The following is a 12,636-nucleotide window of genomic DNA, read 5'->3' as shown; positions in this document are numbered from 1 at the left end:
CACACCACAAAGTAGCACACAAATGTCCTATTGATTTTCCTTATTAACACTAAGATTTGTCAATTGTAGCATATGAAAATAAGGGTCTTTCCCGCAGAAGATTGTTTTATCTAACTACCTAAAATGTCACAAAAACTGGGTTGCTGTCCATACTGACCAGCCACCGAAAAATAATTATTAGACCGACTTATACTTATCTAAAGTCTACGAAATTTTATATGCAGATACTAGACACACAAAGCTACACTCACACAAAGTTTTGGGATTTTTGGATTAGATTTGATATTTAAATTAAATCAAACAAAAACAGGACAGAAACATATTTTAAGTAGATCACATATTAAGAAAAACGAGTTAGGGGAATTGCTATCCACCACCAAATAATCATGCAAACATGTTATGTTTCATTCAAATTCCTTTTATTTCCGGATGAAGATGCTCAAGTTGGCTCAATGTTAGAACTCAACTTATTACTCTTTCTTAGGTAGTATGTTAAGAGAATGGCGTTTTCAACTTAACTTAGTCCCTAGCATGCAATCTAGAATGGCGTGTTCATAGATTTAACAAGTAGGAATCATTAAGAACGAAAAGAGTTTGAGTCATCACAAGGCATCGTAAGTACTGACGTTGTCTTACTTATCCTAGAAATTGGTTCACATGTTAATCGCAATTAACAAATACTACTCTAGAACATATGTAGGTCCTCATTCGACAAGGGCAGGCACACACATATTCATAGCATTAGAATCCTAGATATGCTTACTACGTATGCATCCATAGAAAACAAATAAAGAATTCATCAATGAGACAAGTAGTGAACCAATTTTCATCCATTCATAAAAGTAATTCAACGAAATGTCATAACAAACTTGCAATCATATTCGGGGCTTCAAAACAGCCCCTAACTACTAAAAAGTTTAGTTACACACAATCCTTAAGTTAAAACAAAAGATAGACATGAGTTTAAGAAGATAGAACCGAAAGAAATCGACCGTGGCCTCCTCTCCTCTTCCTTCCTTCCCCAATGCTGCTTTTAAACCCATTCTTGCTACATCATTTTCTTCTCCTTAACTCACCCACTAATAGCCATTTAGTGATGACAATAAGTGAGAGGAAATGTGGTAAAACAATTGTAACACTTTAGGTAGCCTTTATGCCAATTACTCCCCTTTAATCCTCATTTTTAATTCCATTTCATCTGATATTTGAATAGGTGTCTGTTGACTTGTTCTTGGCTGCATCAGTTTTGGCTGCTAGTTTTATTGGATTTATTGCCTTCAATGCAGTTACAAACTGCTCAGCGTCTTGGAAACCTTTCAGTGTTAAAACGGCCATAACTTCTTCTAGAAAAATGATATTAACAATCCGCGAAATGTTCCAGAAAATAGACATCCGTAGCTTTCCAAGCATATAAGGCTCATTCTCTAATTCATTCTGAGCGGTTCGCAACTTGCTTCCAAAGTCAGCTGATCTGCATAGGCAGTTTTGACGAATTTGTTACTAAAAATCCTACTTGTGCTATTTTTCTTTTCTTTGCTTGACAAATCCTACTAAACACAAAAACAAAGTAAATAGCTCAAAAATATAAGGAACTAACTAAGAAAAGACAAGTGAATTTGATGTAAAATATATATAAATATGAGCTTATCATCTGCCCTCCCACTTCTGGTGCCCTCCTGTTTGTGTGGTCACGATTAAATCACGTCAACATTTTATATTACTATTCATTTTTTGTCTTATTATCTTTATAAAAAAATATATAAAATGTTGACGTGGCTTAACCGTGACCACACAAAACAGGAGGGCACGGGAAGGCAGACAATCCTTGTCCTTTATTTTCAGTCAAAGTATGCGGGCATTCCCACAACTTTGACAACGTTAGAAGATTTTAGCCATTTTCGGTTTTATAGATTGGTGTTAAGTATTGTCCCTTTGAAATGAAGTTTTAGGGTCCATTTGTTAAAGAAAAAGTTCTTAGTGGACTAACAAGATATAATCTAGGGATGTGTGGATAGCACACTCCTATTTACTTCTCACACACCTCTTATTAATTTATATTATTTGATCGTCATTAATTCATTCGATCCAACGGATGTGTGGGAAGTAAAAAACGGTGTGTGGATGTCACACCCTTGTAACCTATTATGGGGATTCTCTCCCCTCTCTTTTTTACTCCCCTCCTTCCCCTTCTCTCACAGTTTTTTTTTTCTTCTTTCTCTCTCTACTTCTTTCTTCTCTATCTACAGAGATGAAATCTTAAGCGTTCAAACATGAGAATAGAAGAGGAAAGGGGAAGGAAAAAAAAAGGAGAAAAAATCCTTGTCCATTAAAGAGACGTGTTAACATCAAGACGACACATACCACATGTTTGCCAGGTTTAATGTGAATGTCATATAAAATTATTTGGTATTAAGCAATGTTGTAACAAATTAGTTTGAACATTAGCAATCCAAATTGAACACCGCCTAATACTGGTAAAACTTAAGCGAGAGTGACATTTTCTGTAGCACTTTTTTTTTTCTTTTTATTTTTCACCAGAAACGATAGCGGTATTAATTTACCATTTCACAATCATACAAACTGTCAAATAAATAGATAATTAATCATAAAATCTTAATTGTTGAAAGCCTTGTTTTGCCATGTTCATTAGCAAGATAAAATATATTAAAAAATGTCTTCTTGTACTCATAATAAAAATTTTACTAAAAAGTCTAATTATCTGATTATCAACCATGTAAGATTTAAAAACTAAAATGTCACTTGTATATGAGTAATCCAGTAAAATTCATCTCCGCTTGTATCTTAAACTCGACATTCATGACTGGCAAGTTGTCTACAAATTATTGTTCTCTCATTACATGACTGGCAAGTTGTTTACAAATTATTGTTCCCACATTGTGTAATTGAGCTCAAGCAAAACCAAATATCGCCATATAAATTGTCACTCTGATTCTCCCCTTGCACACTTGACATCTATCAATTTCTAGTAGTCCTCTTACATGCATCTACCAATTTTTAGCCGTCTGATTAAATAGTTCAATGTTGGTCAGATTAGTCAACATTTATATGTTTCGATGCAATAAAGAGATATTATTTGTAACAAGTAGCTTTGTTGGTTGGTTAATTGGTCACATTTTATTCATGAAATGGGTTGGGATGGTACTTAGGCTGGATACAAAAAATAAAAATCAAAGAAACAAAAGTTAGAAAACCAAAACCAACAAACCAGAGTTCGTTTTTCCCTTCTTTTTTCTTAAGGTTTACCCCTTTTCATCGTAAACTAGCTAGCTTCTCAGTTCTAAAAGGAAAGATTCAGAAGAATGGACTCATAAAACAAAACAAATAAAAATAAAAAAAAAACATCTATCCACTAAAGCCCCATACAAAACAAGAGTTGCAAAAAGGCTTCACAACATTTAAATTGAAGCCTGAAACAAATGAATTTAAATTGGCTAACAATCTCTTTAAATTATTCGCAACAAGTTCGCTTCCCCCGTTTTCGGGATTATCTCTAAATATATATACAAGAATGGAAATTTAATGAAGCCGCTGGCAATGCGGTTAAATTATTTCTCCTTCATATTATCAGGAAGAACACAACCTTTGCAGATTGGACAAGAGTTTTTCATTGACAACCACTTCTTGATGCAGCTCACATGGTAATCGTGACCGCAACTTTTCAGCGCACCAACATCATCCCTGTCATTGTACTCTTCCTGTCAATTAGAGAAAAATGCTAGTTAGTTTTTCAGCAGTTTAAGCAATTTATAGTCCAATTGGTTGAAAAAGCTTAAGATAAAACCGTATGAACTGACAGTGCAATCTCATAATTTTCGGTTTCAAGTGTTACTCTTACCAGGCAAATTGCACATGAGACTTCCTCCTGGATTTGATCTGATGAACAATATATTGTTTCTGTCAAACACTTCGGTATCAGATCTTCAGACAAGCCTGTGCTCACATTCCCAATTGTTTCGCCAAGTGCAAGGAGTTCCTGTTTGTTCGGACATTTCAAGAAATTCAGAATACATTAAAGTCCATAGGAAGAGCAAAATAATAAGGGCAGGAATATCAATGTTACCTCGTAACTCATGTTGTCTATGTCCAGCCTCATATCTCTATGATGATCAGGCATATTTCTGGACCCATAAAAGGCTGGGCGATCCACAGTCATAAAACCCTGCAGTGGTATATGAACAATTGGCTCATCCGTATTCAGTGCTAAACAAGATTTACGCTATACAAAAGAATTTTATTAGCTTTATCGAATTTCAAAAGCTGATCAAAGACAGAATATATGGATTGCAAGTTCAGGCCAAAATGAGTTAGGAGTGAAGATCGGAGGTCAGGAAATACCAAAGAGCGACCGCTTTCGCTACATAGGATCTATCTTGCAAAAGAACGGAGAATTAAATGGAGACCTCAACCATAGAATACAAGCTAGATGGATGAAGTGGAAGAGTGCATCCGGCGTGTTGTGCGACCGGCGTGTTATGTAACCGCCGTATGCCACTGAAGCTCAAGGTAAAATTTTATAGGACGGCAATAAGGTCAGCGATGCTGTATGACACAGAATGTTGGGCGGTGAAGCATCAACACGTACATAAAATGGGTGTAGCGGAGATGAGGATGCTTCGTTGGATGTGTAAGCACACGAGAAAGGATAACATTAGGAATGAGGATATCCGAGGTAAAGTAGGAGTAGCTGAAATTGAAGGAAAGATGAGAGAAAACCGGTTACAGTGGTTTGGACATATGCAAAGAAGGCCTACTGACGCTCCTGTTCGAAGATGTGACTACGGGACAGAGGTTCAGGGCCGAAGGGGTAGAGGATGACCTAGGAAAACTTTGGAAGAGACCCTAAGAAAAGACTTAAGAGTACTTGGATCTAACGGAGGACATGACACAGAACCGACCGCAATGGCATTCTAGGATTCATATAGCCGACCCCACTTAGTGGGAAAAGGCTTTGTTGTTGTTGTTGTTGTTGTATCGAATTTCAAAAGCTTTAATTAACAATAAAATAAGTTTCATAAGAGCATATTGTCCATAGTCACATGGATTGCTTGTGAACATGTTAGTAATACTAGTCCATACAGATGTATGAACCTGATTAAACAAGAGCTTGAGTCTCATGTTTAAGTTAGGTTCTCAAAAGTCACAACAGAATGCACAATAGCCATCGGCTATGCATTTTCAGATTTTTAAGTACTCAGAACTAGCTTGAATAGTTACTGTGGAAAGTACACAACAATACGTATGCACCGATTGGGAAAACGGTGAAGTGTTTTTTGACAATCACAAACAAGCTGCAACCTTCTTGAAAATAACAAGACATGCTAACATGCAGCGATTGAACTACATACCTCAGAAGTAAACCGCTCCTGGAGAGCAGATGCTTCAGGGACTCGGTATCTATCATTAGACATCCTTAATCTACCACTCCTGTCATTATGACGCCACCCAACAGAGGCCACTGGCCTAGGATGTCTTGGGTAATTTTCTGGCATCAGCTGCAATCCTTCATCTGAATGTGCTACATGTCCCAATCGCAAGTTGCTTGAAGAAGCCCTGAAGGCTGGGGTAGATCTTTGAGAGTAGGTACTGCGAACACCCCTTACAGTTGGGGCTAAGGCACCAGGATAACTTTGAGGGACCGCATTACTTCTGCTCGACATGAAATCATGATGGTATAACCCAGTATCCGCAGAAGCATTACCACTACTTCCCACAAGGAAGTGGTTCGGATCATGACCGAAACCACTTGAATCTGCAATTTAAAAGAAATCAATCAGTAAAAAGTAGCATGACCCTGGATACAAAGACACAAATGAACCAAAAACTAACCTGGAGCTATAATCCTTCCATGAGGAGCCACACTAATATGGTTCCACTCATTGGTCAAACCAGTGGAACCCTGACCAGAGAGATCCATTGTACTAGAATGGTCAATAGGGAGATTTGTAGAATAAGAAGTGTGCAAAGGATTGGTCGATAAATGTGTCCTCGCTAGGTTGGACTCCAAATCATGTTCAGACCGGCTTCTCACATTTCTCATGGATCCTTCACCCCTAATCGAGAGTCCATTCCCTCTATAGCTGGGGCCCATAGAAATGTGATCCCAAGGCACGTGTGAGGTATCCATGTTTACTTTCTCCTGCTGCAACTCTGAAGATCTAGGGAGCTCAGAGGAACTACTGCCAGAGCTAAAGTATCTGCTGGTGCTGCCTCTCTCAGATACTGAAGGGATCCCTGGGCTTTTTCTCTTGTGAGGACCTCTTCCGTTGCTCACTGTAAGATCAACAAAACTACCCTCAACACCATGGAATGTACGCCGGTCATAACTAGAAGAAGGTGCATGGTGAGCATAATTCCCACTGGACATGCCAAAGGTACCAGCATTTATTGGATGCTGAAAAGGGTCATGAGACGGACCAGAAGCATCAGGTTGATAATGTGGTACATCAATATTGTGGTTCATGGAAGAGTACCCATATGACCTCGGAGCCGGGTTCCAATTTGAAGCAAAAGGCGCTCCATCTATAAACATATTTTCTACAGGATAAAAGAAAGAACCGTTCTCCCCAGAGCCAGCCTGGCCTGCAGTATTTGGTCCAAAATCAGACATAGTTAATCATGAATACAAAAGATATTCCACAGATCAGATATTCAAGGTTAATACACTCAAAACTCATAAATGACCAAAAACATTTTGCAATTATAGACCAGAAAAAAGGAAAAGAAGAATATACTCAAGGAAAATAAAGACAGTACCTAAATGCCCAAAAGGTTGTTCCGTATTCATATGATTCCAATTTTGATCATTTTCACTTTCAAAAACATGAGATGTGCTGAACTGATGTCTATGCCCCATAACTTTCGTCAGCTTACAGCCACGAACAAGTTATGAGCTGGAAATAGAATCTACCAAATAAAACCACAGCCTGCACAAAAAAGGGAAAGGCACCTCAAAACATAGAAAAGTAATTAACTTCATTACTTTTCAGACTGCGAGAGTCACGATACGCATCCAGGACTCATAAAATATTGGACAAATAACAAAGGAAAGAGAGCGGTGCTGCAGGTTCCCCTACATACTTTAATTCCAAAACAAGGGCAACATCTTTTTACTTTCTTTGTTATTCTCAAATCTCTACACAACTTCAACCAAACTTGTAATTACTTGTGTAAAAGTAAGCTGGTATTGATAAATAATAAAATATAACATATTTTTGTACAAATACAGTGCAAGTAGTAAGTAACCAGAATGTTTAAAGTTAGAAGATAGCAGAAACAGACTAAAAGATCAAAATGATTGACCAAAGAGGACGTATCTGTATAATTAAAGAAAATCACAAAATACCAACGAAGGCCGACTAAACAGATTTAAAGTCTAATGAGCATTGAGCAAGTAAAAAGGGCAACTATATAACAGCATCCTCAACCGTTTAAGGATTTTGAAAAGATCCAAGATTTTCCAACATCAACCTAAGAGTGTCACATCAAAACTTTAGTTTCAGAAGATACATCTAAATAAATGTCACTTATAAAAATTTATTTATTTAAAATGAAAAATACATTAGTATTAATTTCTGCACGCCTTTACTCCAAATCAGCGCTGTATCCAACAAAGATTTTCTTGAAACGTCACCGTTATTAGATATTTCTAAGGTTAATCATGCATGCAAATCTCTTCTTTCAACATTTTGCATTTATAACACATGGAGGCCCACATCTAGGCACTACAGTAAGAAGTTAGAACTATTAACCATAAAATCTTGATAAGTAGCCCATTACAAAAATATTGCTTGTAATAAGGATTTTACTTTTCTAAACAAGCAAACGAGAATTCTTGTGTAACTCAGAGCGTGGATGGGAGAAAGGAATCAGCATCCTCATACAAATTACATTAAAGAAATTGCCTTCAGCTCTTTTCAAAAGATAAGAAAAGAACCATCGAACCAAAGCCAGACAGGTTTCAAAGAAGTTAAAACTGGCCATCAAGTTCCAACAACCGAAGAGGGCAACCAACACAGATGTAGATAAATTTAACTTCTAGAGATGGGCAAAGTAAAATGCAGTTTATTTAAACAAATTATTCCAGCAAGTTCCGGCTTCACATACCAATCGAAAAATTTCAAAATAGTTTGACTGAGTATGAAAAATATGCCACAACATCACCAAATAGTTACTCGACCAGGAGTCCTGCCTATAAATATGGTTTCACACTTTGACCCACGATCTCTGTTCTATTCAAGGCCAATACTGAAGTAAAAGTCATGATTTGTTCTGCTTAAAACAATTGTGCTGCAGAGGATCTGTCAAGTCTAATTACACAAAGGCTAGCACCCTATATCACCATCAACCAACTCCCTTACTTGCATTCCTCTCCAATAAGATGGCTTTTCCAATGATAATAGGGAGAGCCATTTTTTTCTGAGGGATAAAAAAGAATGGAAAGTGTAAAGAAATAATTAGCTGAAAGTGAGATGTGAAAGATGGAATCAGGACCTTCCTTGAAGATATTACCTGCGTTTGGACTTTGAATCACAGGATTAGAGATCACCTAGCAGGTGTAAAGATGTAACAATCTCAATAACACACTATATTGATTTTTAAATTATTTCTTGATATCCAAATATCAACAGGAGAATTTTAAAATATATAAACTAAGACGAGAAAACCCACTACCAGATGGCCCCTCGCCTCCAAATTCTGAAAAAAAAAGGCACAGTTCTAAATACTTTCAGCCCTAAAGACATTTAAAAAGATGCTCTCATCAAGGTTAAAGGTCGGAACTGTTCCAGATGAAAGCTGAAAATATTATGAATGAAAGGTACAATTAGTATATTATAAAATAAGTTGAGATGAAAAAAGTAAAATAAATGGAAGAGAGCCTTTGTAGACTGATTGTGAAAAATACATACTATACCATTGCTGTTTTAAACAATTTTTAAAACTAGGTAATCAAGTAATTAAACATAAATCAATAATGCAAAATTTGTCAAAGTTATATTCCTGCCTACAATACCTTTCTATCATGTAAAATACCAAGATGAGGTTAAGTCACTGAACAGAAGGTAACACTAGATATAAACTCTGAAAACTGTCAATCCACAAGATCAAGTTAGTACAACCATCAAATATATGTATTGCTTAAACCTGGAGCCTTCTCTGTCTACAAAAAGTTTCTACACTTACAAAATCCCATAGCCCAATATGAAGAGAATCTTCGTCCGAAGACTTAAAAGGGTGTTGTCTTCACATCATATGCATCTTGAGACATTTGGCACTTGAAGCTATAGAGTACACATAGTCGGTATACTTGCACTCTAAAAGATAGGCTTGGAGATCTCCGAAGAAAGGATATTAGTATTTGCAAAACTCTCTCCACAGAGGCTCCTCAGCAAGATGATGTCCTAAGAAGTAACCAGGATATTCTCATAATCTCAAATCTGGAAAATTTTATTCGTGTGGAATACAGAAAAGAAACTGTACACGAGTCAAGGGTGCCATCCACCCGATAACCTATGCCAATCTGAAGAAACCCAAACCACCAATTATGAGTTAGCAGCCCACTACCTCCCATCCAGGTATGACATGTACAAGACCCCAACTACTCACTCCACCCTGTTAGCCTACACAAATCTTAGGGCACCAAGCTCTGTGTATCAGTGCTACAAACATCAGCTCCTCAGAGTTCTTAGTGAAGGTTTTTCCTTACTCACGGGCAAATCATCCACCACAAGGGTAATGATAAGTGGCACTAGAAAACTCCACATTCAAACCAAACTACATGGTTCCATCCCATCACCTGAGCACAAGATTCTCCAGAGATGGTATGTATCAATGTATCAAAAGCTGGTCCGCATGTTCACCATCCATTGACAACTCCTAAGCACACAATCATCAGTATATCCATCAGCTCACTGTTCTATTTGACACCAACGTACAGAAACATCATAGAGGTAACTCCAAATCCTAGGAAAATGAGAAGCATGAATTGACCACAGAAACTTTACGTAGTCAATTGAATTTTCCCATGGCATTATATTATAGCCAACCTCTCCGTCACCTTAGTATGCATAATGTAAACACAAGGAAGATCCTGTGTGCTTAGTTTAGATCAAAGACCTCCCTAAACAGCATTGAACTCTGACTTTTTCCATCAGTAAACAGAGGGCCATGCATTACCGATCTAAAAACCATGACACTATCACCATCAAGGCTACATTTTTTCTATCTCAAAAATGACCTCCACTAGGTCAGGTTGATAGACCCAGTTAAAGTGAAATCCAGTTCATTACTAGTTGAGCAAGTAAAAATGGAGTCTTTAGTAGTTAGTACCATATACTGTGCTCTCACAAAACTACAGCTGGCAGCAGAGCGTACCAATAAATCCTGAAGAAAAGACAAGGCTTGAATTGAGATCCTTTTTATAGAAGACGAATTGATCAAACGGTCCCTGCAACACTATTCATAATTCAGAGAATGAAAGGAACTAAACCCCCCCCCCCCGAGACACCCACCCACCCACCCACCCACCCACCCACACACACACCCACCACAAAAACACACATTGCCAACACAAAAAAAAAAAAAAAACAGTAACGTAAACCATCATGTACAAATATTGACCACCATACAGAACCGCAAACCTTAGAAAGATATGGCTCTAAGAAACTCTCACCTGCAGATGCAGTTGTATCACCTCTCAGAACTTGGGTATTAATGCTCCTCTCCAGTCGAACTCAACACAAGCATGCAATAACGATACATGACCAGCACAACCAAAACCTGCATAATAAGAACGGTCTAAACCTAGTCGATGCTAAGGTAATCCAGAACGAACAATTTATTATCTAAAAACCCTCAAATCCACCAAGCAAACCTCGGATTAAACTAAACCGCAGGGGAGGTATAACCATTTTCTTCGAAACAGTATTTGAGACCCTGATATTAGTTACAAAGCAAAATCATTCTCCCTGAATAACTAATAACCGAGGAAAGTGACTTTACGATTGCAATAACCATCACTATCATAATGGTCATCATATTATCCGCCCGCCCGGGTTCATTACATACATGTTGGAACAATTATACAACAGAATAAAACCAAACAACCACAATTCACAGCTCCATTTTACACAATACAGCATCCACATTAAAACAAAATAAAAATTACCCAAAAATCACAAATTCCTAAACAGAGGGTAGGCATATATATATATATATATATATATATAGATGTGTATGTATGTGTGTGTGTGTGTGTGTGTGTATATATATATATAACAATTTTATATAGCAGCACCACCAAACAAGCAAACCTCAACGATCAGAGGCCGGAAACGGCACCACAACAACAACAATCAGAAACGCAGAACAAGAATCGATCGAGAAAATGACGATCGGACCTCAAAAATTAAACTTTAAAAAAAAATTAAGAAAAATGTGAAGAAATTATAAAAAATCGTGCAGAAACAATAAAACGATGATCAAGCTCGAGAAACTGAAATAGTTAAGAAAATAAAGGAAAAGTCGTACCTTTGAAGTCGATGAAGGGCTGGTTCTTTCTCAAAGGAACAAACTTGGAGAGAGAGAGAGAGACTTGTGCTGTTGAGGAAGGAGAGAAAGATGAATAAAGCGGTAGGGTGCGTTGTATGCAGAAAATAAGAGGAGGAAAAATTGTCTGGACTGCCCAACAATTTACCGGATACCGGCATAAGCCGTATTTAAATTATAATATTACTCTACACCCGAAACGCTGTCGTAGTGTACAAGTCAATGTGAAAATTCGCCTGGGGATAAGAATCATTCGGGATTGCTCAGAGGCATTACGAATTATTTTATTTATTTATTATTAGAAAATGGTAGGATGCTTTTATCCCAACTAGTTCCAAGCTTCCTTCCTACTTCCAAGCAAGTGCGAGTCGTGGATGCCGTGTTTGAGGTCACCAAACGCGTGGCGCATGGTCTTTCTTTGTGTATTTACATTTCTTTTTCTTCAAAATACTTGCATGTTTCGAGAATCCGATACTCCGAATGTTTTAACTGTAAAATTTTAATTTTATATTTTTAACCAAACATTTTAACTAGAGTATCGGTTACTGGTTACTCCAAGGCCAAGGCAAACATTTTTCTTTTTATGAGAAAATGTAGCAATGGTCCCTTAATTTTAATCCAATTAGAGCAATGCTCATTCAATTAAAAACGTGCTGTTATAGTCTTTTTCGTCAACTCTATCAGAACTTCCGTTAAAATGAGTCATGTTGGAAAAATCATTGTTACAATTGAGTTAAATATTAAGAGACTATTTCTCTAATTGGTTTAAAGTTGAGGGATTATTTTTCCAATTTTCTCATTTAGTTTCCCACTTTGCCTCTTGATTCGGTCTCACATGGGTGGCACGTGACTCATTTTAATAGAAGTTTTAACGGAGTTGACGGAAAGGACCATAATTGCACGTTTTGATGAGTTAAGATATCAATGTTCATGAATTTTTAATTAAGGTACCATTGCTCTAATTAAGGTTAAGGGACCAATGCTACCATTTTTTCTATTTTTATCGTATTAGTGTTTATTTACGTAATGAGTATTTAAATTATTTTATTTCTTGTGAATCGGTAATCTAAT

General features: G+C 37.0%; 1 protein-coding gene across 18 annotated transcripts; it reads right to left on the bottom strand.

The window, feature by feature from the left end:
- Positions 1-3,343: 3,343 nt before the first annotated feature.
- On the bottom strand, positions 3,344-11,714 carry LOC126617634 (probable E3 ubiquitin-protein ligase ZFP1). Of its 18 annotated transcripts, none has more exons than XM_050285667.1 (10): positions 11,548-11,714; positions 10,691-10,797; positions 8,692-10,465; positions 8,530-8,566; positions 6,775-8,436; positions 5,848-6,600; positions 5,367-5,770; positions 4,082-4,180; positions 3,857-3,994; positions 3,344-3,716 (listed from the first exon to the last, which is right to left on the bottom strand). In XM_050285667.1, exons 5-10 carry the CDS (start codon positions 6,872-6,874, stop codon positions 3,567-3,569), a joined length of 1,644 nt encoding a protein of 547 aa, XP_050141624.1. In that variant the 5' UTR covers positions 6,875-8,436; positions 8,530-8,566; positions 8,692-10,465; positions 10,691-10,797; positions 11,548-11,714; the 3' UTR covers positions 3,344-3,566. The 18 variants fall into 18 exon arrangements, with proteins under 18 accessions (XP_050141624.1, XP_050141626.1, XP_050141627.1 ...); XM_050285669.1 differs by having other exon boundaries at positions 6,775-8,814; positions 9,032-9,106; positions 9,202-10,465; XM_050285670.1 differs by having other exon boundaries at positions 6,775-9,419; positions 10,348-10,473.
- Between the last annotated feature and the right edge of the window lie 922 nt (positions 11,715-12,636).

Source organism: Malus sylvestris, chromosome 4, assembly GCF_916048215.2.
Source record: "Malus sylvestris chromosome 4, drMalSylv7.2, whole genome shotgun sequence".
In the NCBI taxonomy this organism is placed as follows: Eukaryota; Viridiplantae; Streptophyta; class Magnoliopsida; order Rosales; family Rosaceae; genus Malus; species Malus sylvestris.
Note: the sequence above shows the minus strand (reverse complement) of the source record. Positions and strands in the feature narration are given on the sequence as shown.

Coding starts and splice junctions, on each gene's coding strand:
- LOC126617634 (XM_050285670.1), bottom strand. CDS start 6,874: ATGGGGCATAGACATCAGTTCAGCACATCTCATGTTTTTGAAAGTGAA. Junction 6,601..6,774: donor ACAACCTTTTGGGCATTTAG/GTACTGTCTTTA, acceptor CAAATACTGCAG/GCCAGGCTGGCTCTGGGGAG. Junction 4,181..5,366: donor AGGAGCGGTTTACTTCTGAG/GTATGTAGTTCA, acceptor ATACCACTGCAG/GGTTTTATGACTGTGGATCG.